Genomic DNA, 20,000 nt, shown 5'->3' with positions numbered 1-20,000 from the left:
GTCCTGACTGGACCACGTCACTGTGACTCGCTCCGTCCTGATTCTCTGGGTTCGTGACGTCGATCATGTGACGATATTGTGGAAAACAGTTTAAACAAACCAGAGACAAACTGGAAACAGCGGAGCTACAACTACACAAACAGAACAGACTCACCACCAGCAGAACATCCCTCTGTCACAGAAAGAACACTCAGATTCCACTCAGTCACTGTGTCCTTTAGTCCGACAGAACCTGAACCACATCAGCGACACAAGGAGTGAGCTGTTTTTTTGAGCACTTAGTTTATGTAAATGAGTCATGTGGTTTTAAAGGTTGTATAGAGGATTTTCCAAGGAACGAGAAATCCAGCGACTGTTTGTCCTTTTTCAAATGTTGCGCATGTGTGAAACCACCTCCCCTCCCCCACAGCTCCTACGTAGAAACACCTCCTCCCTCCTCCTCCTTACGCCACAAACAGGTTTGTTTACAGCCGCTGCACATGACTTGTAAACAACTAACTACAGTGTTGGTTAGACAAGACGGAGAAGTGAGGAGCGGGGGGAGCGGGTGTGCGGACATTTCGTTCGCGGACGAGAAGTGAGGAGGAGGGAGCAGAGAGAGGAGCAGAACGGGCAGCGGGGAGAGGAGCAGGAAAGGGGAGCAGAGAAGGTTGCGCGGAGATTCAGTGCGAATGAACTAACTACAACACGCAGCAGCAAGCGACTCTTTCTTTGCCTTGAAAATGACGTTTTCAGACATAGGATATCGCTTTCGTGTCCTGAAAAACGTTTGTCTAACTCTTGGAAATAAAGTAGGTTTTCATAATAAGCAGAAGTTTCCTGTCCAGGAGTAATTTGTGGACCAGTGGTTCAGTCTTTAGACTCTTCGTCTGCTTCAGTCGCGCCATCGCTGGAATGAATCTCCAAGAATCACCTTAGTTTGGCTTCGCTGCTTTTCCCCTTGTCTTCTTCTTTCACCTCAAAAACAGACTTTCTTTTGCGGCGAACTGCTCCTGGATTCTTGTCGCCATCGCAACAAACTTTGTGCGAACTGCGAGGAAGATATAGGTCAAAAAAAGCCGCTAAGAACTGTTGCGTTGGTGGAGTAAACAGCGTCTGTGTCGTACGTAAACCACGTAACCGGCGGCGCAGGCAAGTCAGTTACTATAGAAACGTAGGGAGTTTGATTGACAGCCTGTCAGCTCACAGATAACGAGGCAGTGTCGTTATCTATTGGCAAATGTTTAGCCCCACCACGTCCAGAGTTGATGAATTTTTATTCTCTTTTTTTTGGTCATCATAATTACAAGGCTACTGCATCTATAATCTATCATTGACAATTTGAAACAAAAAAAATCCTCCATACAACCTTTAAGTTTTGTTTCTGTAAAATGTAAACAAATGTGCTCAAAGCTGTGAGGACAGAGACGACTTGTGGACACAGAAACAATGTGTCTGGACGCAAATCGTGTCCGATATGGTCGGTCCAAAAAGACTTTTCCAAATGCATCACGGGATGGGATGCAAATTATTTCATCAGGCGTGCGGGCGGGACCTGACTGCGGGCCAGGAGCCGGGGGCAGGGGCAGGGGTTGGGTCTGGACACCTGCCCTGCCGGTCCATAACCTTCCTGCCCGGAGCTTCCCGGGCCAGGGAGACTCTTAGGGAGGGTTAGAGAAACGGTCTCTGCTCAGGGGGGATAAGGACAGGCTCACACTGTCTGTACTCTGAGGGATTACAGACTGTAGAGAAGAGCACTGGACAAGACGGTGCTTCTCGTCTTCTCTTCTGGAGTCTGGCGTGCAGGACAGATGTGGCAAAAAAATTGGATTTCACAAAAAAATTACAAATGTGTATTAAACCCTGCAGTCTGAACGTAGCCAAAATCTGAGAATAAAAATGAGAAAATGTCCCGGTTTTCTTCATCTAAACATCATTGTATTTTTCTTTTTTCCTTGTATAAATTGCAGATTAATTTGTATTAGAATGAATTATTTTTTGTATTAGAATTTGTCAAATGAGGAGCGTTTAAAGAGTTACTCAAACATGTGCGAATGAAACAAAACAGCTCCAAACTCCAGCTCTGTGTTTGAGGAGATAACGACATTAGGACACGACTTAACGCTCACAAGAGTCCATTTTGTGTAATATAGGACTTTTTTTTAAATGAGCCTCGCTGCCTCCGGCTCCAGAAGTTTGTATTTATCCAGCAGAGTGAACACAGCGGCTCCTCCGGCCTCGCTGCTTTAAACCCTGATTCATGTGCGAGTCTTTAGTTTGATCTGAGGCCGTAGACTGAATACACAAACAGGCTCTCGTGATTACGGAAGCGTGAAGCTCATTTACCCCCCGCACCCCCCCGCACCCCCCCGCACCCGCCCGCACCCGCCCGCACCCGCCCACCCGTCCACGGCCACCCGGACTTCCGGACTTGGACTTATCGTGCTCAAAGTCGTTCTGTATTTACTTTACAAAACACTTTGGATTTCAGGTTGGACACAGATCAGATTCTTAGATCTTTGACTTGACTTGACTTGTTGGACTTGACTTGAGTTGGCCACTTGGACAGTCGACTCGACTTTTGACTTGACTTGGACTTATGGACTTAGTGACTTTGACTTGACTTGACTTGACTTTGGACTTGACTTGGACTTATGGACCAGTGAATCGAGACTCGACTTGGACTTGACTTGGACTTATGGGCCAGTGACTCGAGATTGGACTTGGACTTGACTTGGACTTATGGACCAGTGACTCGAGACTGGACTTGGACTTGACTTGGACTTATGGGCCAGTGACTCGAGACTGGACTTGGACTTGACTTGGACTTATGGGCCAGTGACTCGAGACTGGACTTGGACTTGACTTGGACTTATGGGCCAGTGACTCGAGACTGGACTTGGACTTGACTTGGACTTATGGGCCAGTGACTCGAGACTGGACTTGGACTTGACTTGGACTTATGGGCCAGTGACTCGAGACTGGACTTGGACTTGACTCATCCTGCACTGACCACAGGATTAAACCAGGACTGATCCGTGCAGAAGAATTTAACATTTAAAGGGTCACTAAACACCAAAATCACTTTTTTTTCTCCTGATTCTCTGTAAAAATGTGTCTAAAATAAAAGTGTGTCTCCGTCTCTGGTTTTATTTTGACATTTTAGTTCATATTTATTAAAAATGTGACTTGTGGGTCAAAGTCGTGTCTGTATCTTCCTCTTTACGATCAAAAAAGACCAGAACATTTGGATTTTCAGGTTGGACAAACGGCACAGATGAGTCAGATTCGAGGTTACAGATCTGGGGACTTGGACTCAAGTCAGACTTGAGTTACAATTTTTAGAACTTGAGACTTGACTTGATAAAATAGACAAAGACTTGGGCCTCAAATTGGACTTGAAGGTCAGTGACTTTGGACTTGAGACTCGATGCTTCTTCTAAAAACTCTATGTTTTTAGAAAATACTTTTCTCTTTACGGTTGATTCATGCAGTGCTTAATGTAGAACATGACCCTCCCACTTCTCTCTTTGTTACTATGGCAACAGTAACTGAAGTACTGAGATGTAGTATCCTCTAATGTACTGCAGTAATATACAGTACAGTAGAGGAAACTACAAAGAACATCATCCTTTCATGAGCAGACGACATGACCAAATAAATACATAAATGAGTTATTTAGTTCTTTTAAATCTGAATTCTTTCTGTTCTGACCAAAATAATTCACACTAAGATCTTGTCAAAACATTTAAAAAGGAAAAATGTGCTTTTCTACAACACTTATAAATACTTATATATAAATATTCCAGGATTTTTTATGTACAATATAGTTTAAAATTCATATAAATAGCAAAAATCTAAATATTTGACCTGAAGCTCAAAGCAGACTGGACTTGGACTTGATTTGGACTTATGGGCCAGTGAATCGAGACTGGACTTGGACTTGACTTGGACTTATGGAGCAGTGACTCAAGACTCGACTTGGACTTGACTTGGACTTATGGGCCAGTGACTAGAGACTCGACTTGGACTTGACTTGGACTTATGAGCCAGTGACTCAAGACTCGACTTGGACTTGACTTGGACTTATGGACCAGTGACTCAAGACTCGACTTGGACTTGACTTGGACTTATGGACCAGTGACTCAAGACTCGACTTGGACTTGACTTGGACTTATTGGACCAGTGAGACTGACTTGGACTTGAGACTTGACTTGGACTTATGGACCAGTGAATCGAGACTTGACTTGGACTTGACTTGGACTTATGGACCAGTGAATCGAGACTCGACTTGGACTTGACTTGGACTTATGTGCCAGTGACTTGAGACTGGATTTGGACTCGACTTGGACTTATGGACCAGTGACTCAAGACTCGACTTGGACTTGACTTGGACTTATGTGCCAGTGACTTGAGACTGGATTTGGACTCGACTTGGACTTGACTTGGACTTATGGACCAGTGAATCGAGACTCGACTTGGACTTGACTTGGACTTATGTGCCAGTGACTTGAGACTGGATTTGGACTTGACTTGGACTTGACTTGGACTTATGGACCAGTGACTCGAGACTCGACTTGGACTTGACTTGGACTTATGGACCAGTGACTCGAGACTCGACTTGGACTTGACTTGGACTTATGGACCAGTGACTCGAGACTCGACTTGGACTTGACTTGGACTTATGGACCAGTGACTCGAGACTCGACTTGGACTTGACTTGGACTTATGGACCAGTGACTCGAGACTCGACTTGGACTTGACTTGGACTTATGGGCCAGTGACTCGAGACTCGACTTGGACTTGACTTGGACTTATGGGCCAGTGACTCGAGACTCGACTTGGACTTGACTTGGACTTATGAGCCAGAAACAAGAAAAGAAAAGGTACGACACGACTCGAGGATCCAACCGTAAAACACAACTTAAAGCCTGTGGGTTTGAAGGCGACGGTTGTGTTTATATTTACAGTTACGGATCAGATCTGTGGATTTTTTGTAAGGTTTTTCTGAGCTACAAAATCACCTGCGATCGAATACAAACAAACTGGGAGCTGAAGCGGAAACGTGTCGTCCTCTAAAACAGGACTAAAATAAACCCGAGCGCACCTGAACGTGACCCAGAAACACCAACATGGACGACGATCTGCCTCTAAGTGGGACACAGCGGAGACAGAGAAACACACAGAGAGAAGAGTGTCCTGTACCCCCCTCACCCCCTAAACCCACACTCCTCCTCCTCCTCCTCCTCCTCCTCCTCTCCTCCTGCTCCAAACCCTGGGGGGCTGCTCCACTTCTCACCACCTGGTCCACTACTGCAGCACGAACGACGCAAACGACGCCAATGCCGCGTTCGGTCGTCGGTAAATCTGAGTCATTTCTACCGACATAAACCTTTTTTTCTTTTTTTTCACAGAGGTCGGAAGTGCCTCGCCGTAGGTTTGTGGAACTTCCGGTTAATGTTTTTCTGTGTCAAAATGTCTCCGGCAGCTTCATAAATCTGCCCCATCAACAAATCTTCAACCAACAAACTCCACAAAGGAGAAACATTCTAACATGAACAATTTATCCACAACGATCAAGGGAAAACCGAGGGAACACTGAGACTTTTGGTCCATTTTGAGCCGATCTTTTTCTCTTTTTTAGCCAAACTGGAGCCACCTAATGCCTCCGCTCAATTTCATTTCTCTCCAGAGACTAGGTCAGGCATCGGAATAAAGAAGACAGTTTGCAAGAACAATGGAAGTGTGAGTTCGGGCATCAGCCAATCAGCGAAGAGTCAGACATCCTGTTTTGGCAACGATTCCCGAGATCGAGGATTTAAAGCCAGAACAAAGAGAATGTTTGGTGAATTTTATCTCGGGGAAAGATGTTATTGTTCTTCTTCCTACAGGATTTGGAGCTTTACAAACGTCACGACCAAACAGCAGCGATTGGTTAAATAAAAAAAGTACCCGCCTCCTGTCGAGCGAACGAATCCTAATGTTGTGAGGTCACACAGTTTACACCAAGTGAAACCATCTAATGAATCAGGCCATAACTCTGCCCCATCAAATCTTCCATTTTTGGTCCATTTTGAGCCGATTTTTCACTCGTGCAACTGTTTTTTTATCCAGGCTGGTGTCACCTAGTGCCTCTGCTCAATTTCATTTCTCTCCAGCGAGTAGGTCAGGAATCAGAGTAAACTCGACGGTTTACAAGAACAACAGAAGTGTGAGTTCAGGCACCAGAAAATCAGTGAAGAGCTGTGAAGCACCACTGAACGTCCCGGCGCATTACATACGTCACGACCAAACAGCAGCGACTGGTTAACAGTGTTGTGGAGTAACAGATTACATGTACCAGAGTAATCAGAGTACAAAGGATGAGTAACTGTATTCAGTTACAGTTTCTGTTTCAGTGAGTGGTAATTGGATTACAGTTACTTTGTTGAAATAAATGGATTACACAGAGGGATTTAACTGTTTTCACATTTGGGGCTAAATCCCATTTTTTTCTTCTTTTTTTCCCGTAATTCCTCTCATTGCTGGAAACTAAACCAGGACTAAACCAGGTCTAAACCAGGACTAAACTAGATCTAAACCAGGTCTAAAACCAGGTCTAAACCAGGACTAAACTAGATCTAAACCAGGTCTAAACTAGATCTAAAACAGGACTAAACCAGGACTAAATCCTGCTGTGTGGACGTGTTTTTTCTTCTATCAGTAATATTTTTAATTTGGTTCAGTAAAGTCTGTTTTTTTTAATTTTCTTTTATCAGACAAAACTTCTTATGTTACGATTTCCTCGTCTTTGCTTCTCTACAACAAATCAAGTAATCCAAAGTATTCAGATTACATTACTCACTTTAAGTAATTTAATGGATTCTGATACAAACTACATTTTGGGGGATGTAATCTGTAATCTGTAGGGGATTACATTTTAAAAGTAAACTTCACAACACTGCTGGTTAATTAAAAAAAAGTATCCGCCTACTGTTGAACGAACAAATCCAAATGTTGTGAGGTCAGACAGTTTCCATGAAGTGAAACCATCTGATGAATCAGGCTAAAAATCTGCCCCATCAAATCTTCAATTTTTGGCCCTTTTTGAGACGATTTTTCACCCGTGCAACTGAGTTTTGTCTTGATCGTGTGTCGTGCTTCGTGTCATAAACATGGCGTAACGAGAACCGATGAACTCCTCGTGCCCAGCTCCAGATCGACAATCGTTGGTCGCAAGAAAATCAAACCTGTTCAAATCCAGTCGCCTCTCGTGACGGTTTTCGCTCTGTTGAAGTCGTTCGTTCAGTGTGAGAACATGAATCGTGAGCCGTGAACTTTTAAACCCTGTGATTTGGTCGTACAGTTTGAGTGAAACTATCGAAAATATCCCACAGTGTTCGTCCGGCATAAGAAAAACTAAAGCTTAAAGACGAGCATTAACGAACTACTGAACAAAACTAACATTACGATCGTGAATAAAACAGAAGCAACTCAGACTGATTCTACAATTAAAATAAAAAAATCGATTTCATGATGTCGATATTTGTGCATTTCGAGTGTTAGAAATGTTCACAGAAGTTTGACGTTCAGTGGATCAGGTCTTTAAGTCTCATTAAACAGTTTATCCGAAAACAAGAAGTTGGAAAGTGAAAGTGAAAGTGAAAGGTTCTTGAATTTGTAGTTTTCAGAAATAAAAATGTCAAAGTAAAGAAAAAAAAAGCAGGATAGAGAGAAGAGAGAGAAGCTGAAAGAGAGGAGAGAAAGGAGAGCACAGGAAAAAGACGGAGAGAGAGAGAGGGGAAGAGGAAAGAGAGGAAGTGAGGTAAAGATGGACGACGGCAGAGCGATAGAGGAGGAGGAGAGAGGGAGGAGAGAAGAGAGCAAGAAAGAGAAAGAGATGTGGTTAAGGGAGGAGAGAGATGGAGGAAAAGGTAAAGAGAATCGGAGGGAGACAGAGAGAGAGAAGCAGAAAGAGGAGGAGGAGATGGAGAGAGGGTGGAGCGTGTTTTTGATATTTTCTCTTTCGTTTCTTGTCGTTTTCAGATCTCTCCGTTCTTCACAGCGGGTCGTCTCTGTTGTTATAAATAAACAGTAAATCAGTAAATATAGACTCGCCGTGTCTCTACAGAACTCAGCTCGTGTTCAACACTCCACACTCATGTGACGGACGCTAACTGTACGCACTGCTCTGTCTCACGCTTTCCTAAACTTTCATCTGACAAAAGTGAAAAAACGCATAGCACACTCAGATGGCCGATGTCCAAACTTTAATCTGACTCATACTGTACTGTCGGATACTTTTTGGTGTTTTTTTCTATGCTTTTATGGTATTGCTTGGGTACTACTTTGGTACTTTTTAGGTGCTGTATTTTTTGAGTGCTGTTTGGATACTGTTTGCGTTTTTTTTGGTTATGTTTGGGGTAATTTTTGAGTACTGTTTACATACATACTGTTTGGGGTACAGTTTGGGTACTGTTTGGGGTATTTTTTGAGTACTTTTTGGGTACTGTTTGGGGTATTTTTTGAGTACTGAACAGTACCCAAAAAATACCCCAAACAGTACCCAAACCGTACCCCAAACAGTATGTAAAGAGTACTCAAAAAATACCCCAAACAGTATGTAAAGAGTACTCAAAAAATACCCCAAACAGTATGTAAAGAGTACTCAAAAAATACCCCAAACAGTATGTAAAGTGTACTCAAAAAATACCCCAAACAGTACCCAAACCGTACCCCAAACAGTATGTAAAGAGTACTCAAAAAATACCCCAAACAGTATGTAAAGAGTACTCAAAAAATACCCCAAACAGTATGTAAAGAGTACTCAAAAAATACCCCAAACAGTATGTGAAGAGTACTCAAAAAATACCCCAAACAGTATGTGAAGAGTACTCAAAAAATACCCCAAACAGTACTCAAACATTACCAAAGAGTTTGGGTATTTTTGAGTACTTTCTGTGTACTGTTTGGGGTATTTTTGAGTACTCTTTACATACTGTTTCAGCACTTTTTGGGTACTTTTTCTGTACTGTTTGGGTACTTCTTAATTTAACTTAATTTTTGAGTAATAAAGACTTAAAGACTTAATTTTTGGGTAATTACTGGGTACTCTTTGGATATTTTTTGGGTAATGTTTGGGTACTTTTTTGTACTGTTTTGGTAAGTACTGTTTGGAGTATTTTTGGGTAATATTTGGGGCAGTTTTTGAGTATTTTATGGGTACTGTTTGGGGGCTGTTTGGGGTATTTATTGGGTATTGTGTGGGTACTGTTTTTGTACTTTTTGGATACTGTTTGGGTACTTTTCCTGTACTTTTTTTGGTACTTTTGAGTACGGTTTTGGTACTGCTTGGGTTCTGTTTGGGTATTTTTTGTGTACTGTTTGGGTACGTTTTTGGTACTGTTTTGGTATTTTTTGGGTTCGGTTTAGGTACTTTTTGGGTACTGGCTGTGTAATTTTTGATTAATGTTTGTGTACTTTTGAGTACTGTTTGGGTACTGTTTAGATACTGTTTGGATATTTTTGGGTCCTGTTTGGGTACTTTTTCAGTACTGTTTGGGTACTTCTTGAGTAATTTTTGAGTAATAAAGACTTAATTTTTGGGTAATTACTGGGTACTCTTTGGATAATTTTTGGGTAATGCTTGGGTATTTTTTTTGTACTGTTTTGGCAAGTACTGTTTGGGGTATTTTTGGGTAATGTTTGGGGTAATTTTTTGTATTTTTTTGGGTACTGTTTGGGGTATTTATTGGATATTGTGTAGGTACTGTTTATGTACTGTTTGGGTATTTTTCTTGTACTTTTTTTTGGGTACTTTTGAGTACGGGTTTTGGTACTGCTTGGGTACTGCTTGGATTCTGTTTGGGTATTTTTTGTGTACCGTTTGGATACTTTTTGGGTCCTGTTTGGGTACTTTTTCAGTACTTTTTTGGTAAGGTTTAGGTACTATTTTGGTACTGTTTAAATACTGTTTCTGTACTTTTTTGGTACTGTTTGGGTGCTGTGTGTTTACTGTTTGGGGTATTTTTTGGGTACTTCTTCGGTACTGTTTGGGTACTTTTTGAGTAATTTTGGGGTAATTACTGGGTACTCTTTTGGTAATTTTGGGGTGTTGTTTGGGTAGTTTGGGTACTTTTCCTCTATTTTTTCGGGTACTGCTTACATACAGTTTAGGTACTCTTTTGGGTGCTTTGTGGGTACTGTTTGGGTAAAGTTTTGGGTACTGTTCAGGTAGTATTTAGGTTCTGTTTGGGTGTTTTTGGGGTACTGTTTACATACTGTTTGGGTAAAGTTTTGGATACTGTTTATGTACTGTTCGGGTACTGTTTGAGGACTGTTCGGGTACTTCTTGGGTACTGCTTACATACAGTTTAGGTACTCTTTTGGGTGCTTTGTGGGTACTGTTTGGGTAAAGGTTTGGGTACTGTTTGAGGACTGTTCGGGTACTTCTTGGGTACTGTTTCGGGTCCTGTTTGTGCACTGACCTGGGTGCGCAGGCGGTCGGTCTCCTCCTGATACTCCTGCAGTTGTCTCTTCCACTGCTCCACACTGGAGTTGGCTTCGTGCAGCGCCTCCACCAGTTTGGCGTTACTGTCCTGCAGCGTGAAGAGCTCCGCCTCCAGGTTCAGCTCACACATGGACCTGAGGAGACCACGGACAAGACGTTTATCTCACAGAACAACAGAGGCTCAAGGAAAAAACACAACACAAATAAGTGACGCTAATAGTCCAGTCAGGTCCATGAGGTCTTCAGTGTCTCGATACAACAGTTTTAAAGAACAGATTCTACGTGCAATACTGATTCCAATCGGTCTCTTTTATCGTTTTTTATGTAAATAATAATAATCACAGTAAAGTGAGAAGATAAGAATCCTTTTTAACCTTGCAGTCACTTCTGGATCCAAAGCTCACACCTCCACGTCCAGCCCCTCGGTCACTTTATGCTCAGAGGTTTGCACTGGCCTCACTTCCCCCCGAGGAGCCACAAGAGCACGACAGAAACTCTCCCACTGACCTGGACGTCCCACATGAGATCACAGACCCTCATGGACTTTTCTTGGGTTTGGATTTGAGTACTGTTTGGGTACTGTTTAGGTACTATGCGGGTACTGTTTGGGTACTCAAAAAGTACTTTTTTACTGACTACTTTTTAAGCACTTTTTGGGTTCTGTCTAGGTACTGTAAAGCCCAATTCATGGTCATGCGTCTGTGTCGTGTCAGAGACTCTGCCTTCTTCTTGGAACCCTCCACTGAGCGTCTGCATCAACCGACCAACACCTCCGAAATGTTCTAACTCCACGTCAGTATGCAGACGCAGACAGTAGGGTGTAACGGTACATGTATTCATGCTGAACTGTGTCTGTACAGGACGTTCGGTTCGTGTTTGTGTGTGTGTTTACAGTCCTGCTCTACATGTGCAGCGACACAGAGGCTCGACTCTTTAATATTCACGAGGAACTTGTCCGTGACTGGGGCAGTGGTTCATGCTGCACTTTACAACAACTGATAACAACAACTGTCCCCCCGCCTTGACAACGTTCCACCAAACCCCCTGAAAAATCTGCAGATTGAGTAAAACTTCAGGCTGGAACTTTACTTTTTGAAAAGTTTTGTTTATTGGAATTCATTTTTTATAATATGTCAAACATTTGTTGCTTATTTGAGAATATTTTACTTCACTTATTAGTTTTACCAAGCAGCACTTTGCTTTTATTTTATTTTCCCATTTGTATAATTGTTGGCAAATTGTTGGTTTAATAAAAACACAAATAAACAACCATGACGTCAAAACTGAGGTACGTACGAACCGTAATTTCAGTACCGTTACACACAGTAAAGGCTGTGATTTGTCGCCTCTACAGACATTTCCGGTTCTCCACTTTCCCGCTTCAGTTTGTAAACACGAACGCCATTTTTAAACCCCGCCTCCTAACGTTGTGGCGGTGAATTATTTCACGGCGCAAAGACGTAAATCAAAAACAACAACGACAAGGCGACAGCGGCAGCGTGAGTTGAGTGGAAACAGAAATATAATTCAGTCTTAAGAGTCAGAAAAAACAGGTCTGAACCAGGACTAAAACAGGTCTAAACCAGGTCTAAACCAGGTCTAAAACAGGGAACCAGGTCTGAAACCAGGACTAAAACCAGGTCTAAACCAGGTCTAAACCAGGTCTAAACCAGGACTAAACAGGTCTAAACCAGGTCTAAACCAGGTCTGAAACCAGGTCTAAACCAGGTCTAAACCAGGTCTAAACCAGGTCTAAACCAGGTCTAAACCAGGTCTAAACCAGGACTAAAACAGGTAAAACAGGTCTGAAACCAGGTCTGAACCAGGTCTAAACCAGGTCTAAACTAGGTCTAAACCAGGTCTAAACCAGGTCTAAACCAGGTCTGAACCAGGTCTGAACCAGGTCTAAACCAGGTCTAAACCAGGTCTGAACCAGGACTAAAACAGGTCTAAAACAGGTCTAAACCAGGTTAAACCAGGACTAAACCAGGACTAAACCAGGTCTAAACAGGTCTAAACAGGTCTAAACCAGGTCTGAACCAGGACTAAACCAGGTCTAAACCAGGTCTAAACCAGGTCTGAACCAGGACTGAACCAGGTCTAAACCAGGTCTAAACCAGGTCTGAACCAGGTCTAAACCAGGTCTAAACCAGGTCTGAACCAGGACTAAACCAGGACTAAACCAGGTCTAAACCAGGTCCAGGATTAAACCAGGACTAAACCAGGTCTGAACCAGGTTAAAACCAGGACTAAACCAGGTCTAAACCAGGTCTAAACCAGGTCTAAACCAGGTCTAAACCAGGTCTAAACCAGGATTAAACCAGGACTAAACCAGGTCTGAACCAGGATTAAACCAGGACTAAACCAGGTCTGAACCAGGACTAAACCAGGACTAAACCAGGTCTGAACCAGACCTTAACAATTACAATTATAAAAGTTATAATGTAGTATATAGTATTAGTAATGATTTTTTTTTTCTTTTTTTTTGGTCGATGAATAAGAAGCTGCCTCGTCTGTTCAATCACATCGTTTTAGATCAATATTATGATTTAAAATGTCCAAATTAAATCAGAATAATCCAGGGGAGTTTGATTTAAACCATCTCTGCTGCTTCTGGAAAACATCTCCTGAAAATCCCTCCTCTCCTTTCCACAAACCCGGGATTTATGTCTGTGTTTTTAAAGCAGCTCCGTGTTCCTCGTCTGTTTATCTCGTGAATAATGCAGCGAGCGAGAAATGTTCTTTACTCCAGATCTCCTGTACACACGTCCATCTGCGCCCGGGTCCTCCTCCCGCTTCCTCCTTCACCATGACGACCGACGCATGGCAACCGCATCCACGTCCCGCATAGCAACCGGCGCCGGGAGGAAGCAGCCGAGGGAACAGCCGAAAGAACATCCCGACGACGACGAGGAGGAGACTGCGCTTCAGACCTCCACAAACATGTCGGGAAAGGCAAGGGATTCTGGGATTTGTGGTTTTGGGGGATTCGACGGTCAGAAACGAGGACGGAGCAGCTCGGAGTTTAGTTTTCTCATGCGTTAAAGCCACATGATGGAACTTTTTTTTATCTTTTTTTAATCAACATTAAAAAAATAAATAAATAAATAAGTAATGCTGTTTTCATGGAGAATGTTCCAGAGTGTGGCTTTAACTTTGGATTTCTAAACAATAATACAAGAGACGTATGATCTGGTTTAGTCCTGGTTTAGTCTTGGTTCAGTCCTGGTTTAATCCCGGTTTAGTCCTGTTTTAGTCCTGGTTTAGTCCTGGTTTAGTCCTGATTTAGTCCTGGTTTAGTCCTGGTTTAGTCCTTAGTCCTGGTTTAGTCCTGGTAGTCCTGGTTTAGTCCTGGTTTAGTCCTGGTTAGTCCTGGTTCTAGTCCTGGTTTAGTCCTGGTTTAGTCCTGGTTTAGTCCTGGTTGTCCTTCTAGTCCTGGTCTAGTCCTGGTTCAGTCCTGGTTGGTCCTGGTCTAGTCCTGGTTAGTCCTGGTCTAGTCCTGGTCTGGTTCTAGTCCTGGTCTCCTAGTCCTGGTCTGGTCTGGTTTAGTCCTGGTTTCCTGGTCCTGGTCTGGTCCTGGTTTAGTCCTGGTCTAGTCCTGGTCTAGTCCTGGTGTCCTGGTCCTGGTTTAGTCCTGGTTTAGTCTAGTCCTGTCTGGTCCTGGTCTGGTTTAGTCCTGGTTTAGTCCTGGTCTGGTTGGTCCTGGTTTAGTCCTGGTCCTGTCTAGTTCCTGGTTTAGTCCTGGTCCTGATTTAGTCCTGGTTTAAGTCCTGGTTTAGTCCTGGTTTAGTCCTGGTTTCAGTCCTGGTTTAGTCCTCCTGGTTAGTCCTGGTTTAGTCCTGGTCTAGTCCTGGTTAGTCCTGGTGGTTTAGTCCTGGTTTAGTCCTGGTCTAGTCCTGGTTTAGTCCTGGTTTAGTCCTGGTTTAGTCCTGGTCTAGTCAGTCCTGGTCTAGTCCTGGTTTAGTCCTGTCTAGTCCTAGTCCTGGTCTAGACCTGGTCTGGTCCTGGTTTAGTCCTGGTCTAGTCCTGGTCTAATCCTGGTTCCTGGTTCAGTCCTGGTCCTAGTCCTGGTCTAGTCCTGGTCTAGTCCTGGTCTAGTCCTGGTCTTCCTAGTCCTGGTCTAGTCCTGGTTTAGTCCTGGTCTGAGTCCTGGTCTGGTCCTGGTTTAGTCCTGGTCTAGTCCTGGTCTAGTCCTGGTCTGGTCCTGGTTTCCTGGTTTAGTCCTGGTCCTGGTCTGGTCTAGTCCTGGTCTAGTCCTGGTCTGGTCCTTTAGTCCTGGTTTAGTCCTGGTGGTCTGGTGGTCCTGGTTTTAGTCCTGGTTTAGTCCTGGTCTAGTCCTGGTCTTCTGGTCCTGGTTTTAGTCCTGGTTTAGTCCTGGTCTAGTCCTGGTTTAGTCCTGGTCCTGGTTTAGTAGTCCTCCCTGGTTTAGTCCTGGTCCTGGTCTGGTCCTGGTTTAGTCCTGTCTTAGTCCTGGTTTAGTCCTGGTCTGGTCCTGGTTTAGTCCTGGTTTAGTCCTGGTTTCCTGGGTTTAGTCCTGTTTAGTCCTGGTCCTGGTTAGTCCTGGTTTAGTCCTGGTCTGGTCCTGGTTTTAGTCCTGGTTTAGTCCTGGTGGTCCTGGTTTAGTCCTGGTTTAGTCCTGGTCTGGTCCTGGTTTAGTCCTGGTTAGTCCTGGTTTAGTCCTGGTTTAGTCCTGGTTTAGTCCTGGTTAGTCCTGGTCTATGGTCCTGGTCTTAGTCCTGGTTTAGTCCTGGTCTAGTCCTGGTTTAGTCCTGGTTTAGTCCTGGTTTAGTCCTGGTCTAGTCCTGGTTTAGTCCTGGTCTGGTCCTGGTTTAGTCCTGGTTTAGTCCTGGTCTGGTCCTGGTTTAGTCCTGGTTAGTCCTGGTTTAGTCCTGGTCCTGGTTTAGTCCTGGTCTAGTCCCTGGTCTGTCCTGGTAGTCCTGGTTTAGTCCTGGTCTAGTCCTGGTTAGTCCTGGTTTAGTCCTGGTTTAGTCCTGGTCTGGTCTGGTCTGGTAGTCCTGGTTAGTCCTGTTAGTCCTGGTCTGGTCCTGGTCTAGTCCTGGTCTAGTCCTGGTCCTGGTAGTCCTGGTCCTGTAGGTCCTGGTGTCCTGTCCTGTCAGTCCTGGTTTAGTCCTGGTTTAGTCCTGGTCTGGTCTGGTCCTAGTCCTGGTTTAGTCCTGGTCTGGTCCTGGTTTAGTCCTGGTTTGTCCTGGTTTAGTCCCTGGTCTAGTCCTGGTTTCCTGGTTAGTCCTGGTTTAGTCCTGGTTTGGTCCTGGTTTAGTCCTGGTCTGGTCTCCTGGTCCTGGTCTAGTCCTGGTCTGGTCCTGGTTTAGTCTGGTTAGTCCTGGTTTCCTGGTCTAGTCCTGGTTTAGTCCTGGTCTAGTCCTGGTCTAGTCCTGGTCCTGGTCTAGTCCTGTTTAGTCCTAGTCTGGTTGGTCCTGGTCTAGTCCTGTTCTAGTCCTGGTCCTGGTCTGGTCCTGGTTTAGTCCTGTCTGGTCCTCTATAGTTCCTGGTCTCCCTTTAGTCCTGTTTTAGTCCTGGTCTGGTCCTGGTCTAGTCCTGGTTTAGTCTTCCTGGTCTGGTCCTGGTCTAGTCTGGTTTAGTCCTGGTTTAGTCCTAGTCCTGGTTTAGTCCTGGTTAGTCCTCAGTCCTGGTCCTGGTCCTGGTCTGGTCCTGGTTAGTCCTGGTCTGGTCCTGGTTCCTGGTCTAGTCCTGGTTTAGTCCTGGTTTAGTCCTGGTCTAGTCTGTCTGGTCCTGGTTTTAGTCCTGGTTTGTCCTGGTCCTGGTTTAGTCCTGGTTCTGGTCCTGGTCTAGTCCTGGTCTGGTCCTGGTTTAGTCCTGGTTTAGTCCTGGTCTGGTCCTGGTTTAGTCCTGGTCTGGTCCTGGTTTTAGTCCTGGTTTAGTCCTTGGTTTAGTCCTGGTTTAGTCCTGGTCTAGTCCTGGTTTAGTCCTGGTCTGGTCCTTAGTCCCTGGTCCTGGTCCCTGGTTTAGTCCTGGTTTAGTCCTGGTTTAGTCCTGGTCTGGTCCTGGTTTAGTCCTGGTTTAGTCCTGGTTAGTCCTGGTCTTGTCCTGTCCTGGTCCTGTCTGGTCTGGTCTGGTCCTGGTTTAGTCCTGGTTTAGTCCTGGTCCTGGTCCTGGTCCTGGTCCTGGTCCTGTTTAGTCCTGGTTTAGTCCTGGTCTAGTCCTGGTCTGGTCTGTCCTGTTTAGTCCTGGTTTAGTCCTGGTCTGTCTAGTCCTGGGTTTAGTCCTGGTTTAGTCCTGGTTTGGTCCTGGTTTAGTCCTGGTCTGTTTGGTCCTGGTCTTGGTCCTGGTTTAGTCCTGGTTTAGTCCTGGTTTAGGTCTGGTCCTGGTCTGTCCTGTTAGTCCTGGTCTAGTCCTGTTTAGTCCTGGTTTAGTCCTGGTTTAGTCCTGGTCTGGTCCTGTCCTGTCTAGTCCTGGTCTTTAGTCCTGGTTTAGTCCTGGTTTAGTCCTGGTTTAGTCCTGGTCAGTCCTGGTTTAGTCCTGGTTTAGTCTGGTCCTGGTTAGTCCTGGTCTGGTCTAGTCCTGGTCTAGTCCTGGTCTGGTCCTGGTTTAGTCCTGGTCTGGTCTGGTTTAGTCCTGGTCTGGTCCTGGTTTAGTCCTGGTTTAGTCCTGGTTTAGTCCTGGTTTAGTCCTGGTTTAGTCTGGTCCTGGTCTGGTTCCTGGTCTAGTCCTGGTTTAGACCTGGTCTGGTCCTGGTCTAGTCCTGGTTTAGACCTGGTCTAGTCCCTGGTTTAGTCCTGGTTTAGTCCTGGTTTAGTCCTGGTTTAGTCCTGTTTAGTCCTGGTCCTTAGTCCTGGTCTAGTCCTGGTCTAGGTCCTGGTTTAGTCCTGGTTTAGTCCTGGTCTGGACTCACCCCTCTGAGGGAATCTTCTTGACTCGTTCTTTCTCCGTCGTCAGTTCCACTTCGGCGCTTTTGCTCCTGAACAGTTTTTCTTCGGGTCCGTTGACTTTGAGCAGCGGAGGAGACTGACGCTCCTCAGACAGAGCCTGGACCGGGACACAGACGGAACCGGGTCAGAACCGGGTCAGAACCGGGTCACAGACGGAACCGGGTCAGAACCGGGTCAAACGAACCGGTCAGACCGGGTCACCGCGGTCAGAACCGGGTCAGAACCGGGTCACAGACGGAACCGGGTCAGAACCGGGTCAGAACCGGGTCAGAACCGGGTCAGAACACGGGACCGGTCAGAACCGGGTCAGAACCGGGTCAGACCGGAACCGGGTCCAGAACGGGTCAGAACCGGGTCAGAACCGGGTCACAGACGGAACCGGGTCAGAACCGGGTCAGAACCGGGTCACCGGGTCACAGACGGAACCGGGTCAGAACCGGGTCACAGACGGAACCGGGTCAGAACCGGGACACAGACGGAACCGGGTCAGAACCGGGTCAGAACTGACGGAACCGGGTCAGAACCGGGTCACAAACGGGTCAGAACCGGGTCACAACCGGGTCACAACCGGGTCAGAACCGGGTCAGGGCTCGACGGTCAGTGAAAGGACCGGGTTTCAAAGGTCAGAAAGAAAGAGTTTAAATTGTTTACATCAGAGCTTTAAATACGAATAAAAATAAAAAAAGTCCATGTGAACTTTTAATTCCAAATGAAAATTATTATATGAACTTAATTCTGATTTTAAAGCTGAATTCATTTCTTCCTGGATCATGTTTCACGTTTATTCTTCTTAAAAATCCGATTTAACTAACCAGGACTAAACCAGGACTAAACCTGATCTAAACCAGGACTAAACCAGGACTAAACCAGACTAAACCAAGACTAAACCTGATCTAAACCAGACTAAACCAGGAACTAAACCTGAAACCAGACTGAAACCAAGAACTAAACCTGATCTAAACCGGACTAACCAGGACTAAACCAAGAACTAAACCCTAAACCAGGTGATCTAAACCTGAAGGACTAAACCAGGACTGAAACCAGACTAAACCAAGGACTAAACCTGATAAACTAAACCATCTAAACCGGACTAAACCAGGGACTAAACCAAAACCAGACTAAACTAAACCTGATCTAAACCAGGACTGAAACCAAGACTAAACCTAAAACAGGACTAAACTAAACCAAGACTAAACCTGATCTAAACCAGGACTAACTAGACTAAACCTATCTAAACCAGGACTAAACCAGGACTAAACCAGATCTAAACCAGGACTAAACCAGGACTAAACCAGACTAAACCTGAAACTAAACCAGGTCTAGGAAAACCATAAAACCAGGTCTAAACTAAACCAAAGGTCACTCTAAACCTGAAACCAGGTCTAAACCAGGTCTAAACCAGGTGAACCAGGTCTGAACCAGGTCTAAACCAGGTCTAACCACCAGGTCTAAACCAGAAACCAGTCTAAAAACCAGGTCTAAACCATCTAAACAGGTCTGAACCAGGTCTAAACTGAAACCAGGTCTGAACCAGGTCTAAACGGTCTAAACCAGGTCTGGTCTAAAGGTCCCAGTCTAAACCAGGTCTAAACCAGGTTCTGAAACCAGGTCTAAACCAGGTCTAAACCAGGTCTGAACCACCAGGTCTAAACCAGGCTCTAAACCAGGTCTGAACCAACTAAACCAGACCAGGTCTAAACCAGGTCTAAAACCAGGTCTAAACCAGGTCTAAACCAGGTCTAAACCAGGTCTAACCAGGTCTAACCAGTGAACCAGGTCTGAACAGGTCTGGAAACCAGGTCTGAACCAGGTCTAAATCAAGACTAAATCAGGACTAAACCTGGTTTTAAAATCTAAATCAGGTCTTAACTAGGTCTAAATCAGGTCCAAAACAGATCTAAACCAGGACTACACCAGAGACCATTGGTGACAGTTGGGACATGGATCTAAACCAAGACTAGACCAGGACTACAACAGGACTAACCTCGGGACCATAGGTGAGAGAGGAACAGAGACCTAAACCAGGATTAATCCAGGTCTGAACTAGGTCTATACCAGGTCTAAACCAGGACTAAACCAGGTCTAAACCAGAACTAAACCAGGTCTAAACCGGGACTAAACCAAGATAAATCCAGGTCTAAACCAGGGATCATTGGTGAGAGTTCTGAGAAACCTAAACCAGCATTAAACCAGGACTAAACTAGATCTAAATCAGGTCTAAACCAGGTCTAAACCAAGACTAAACCAGGTCTAAACCAGGTCTAAACCAGGTCTAAACCAACCCAGGACCAGACCAGTTCTCTCCTATATTCATTTATATATATGATAGATTTAAAAATGACTAAGAATAATCCATAATCGTCTCCGCTCTCCTTCCTCTTCCTCCTCTTCCTCTTCATCTCTCTCTTTTTTTTCTCTCTTCTTCGTTTCTGAATCAGTCCCTTGTTTTTTTCTCTCATCTGCAGCTTTTATCCAGACGAGTTTCTGTTATTGAACTGAACACGAACTCTGAGAAAACCTCTGCACGTCTAAAAAAGAACGAGAGAAAAGAACGAACTGGTCCAGGTTTAGTCCTGGTTTAGTCCTGGTTTAGTCCTGGTTTAGTCCTGGTTTAGACCTGGTTT

The 20,000-nt window shown here is 44.8% G+C and overlaps 1 protein-coding gene across 1 annotated transcript in view; it reads right to left on the bottom strand.

Moving 5' to 3' along the window:
• LOC129412166 (homer protein homolog 3-like) overlaps positions 1 to 20,000 on the bottom strand; it is a 139,872-nt gene that overhangs the window by 21,798 nt on the left and 98,074 nt on the right. The window contains exons 5-6 of the mRNA XM_055165288.1: positions 17,340 to 17,473; positions 10,446 to 10,602 (exon numbers count right to left, since the gene is read on the bottom strand). Of these exons, the coding sequence (XP_055021263.1) occupies positions 10,446 to 10,602; positions 17,340 to 17,473 (291 nt within the window). The remainder of the gene's footprint in view (positions 1 to 10,445; positions 10,603 to 17,339; positions 17,474 to 20,000) is intronic.

This window comes from Boleophthalmus pectinirostris, unplaced genomic scaffold (genome assembly GCF_026225935.1).
Source record: "Boleophthalmus pectinirostris isolate CB_2022bp ecotype Guang Dong unplaced genomic scaffold, ASM2622593v1 HiC_scaffold_7, whole genome shotgun sequence".
In the NCBI taxonomy this organism is placed as follows: Eukaryota; Metazoa; Chordata; class Actinopteri; order Gobiiformes; family Gobiidae; genus Boleophthalmus; species Boleophthalmus pectinirostris.
Note: the sequence above shows the minus strand (reverse complement) of the source record. Positions and strands in the feature narration are given on the sequence as shown.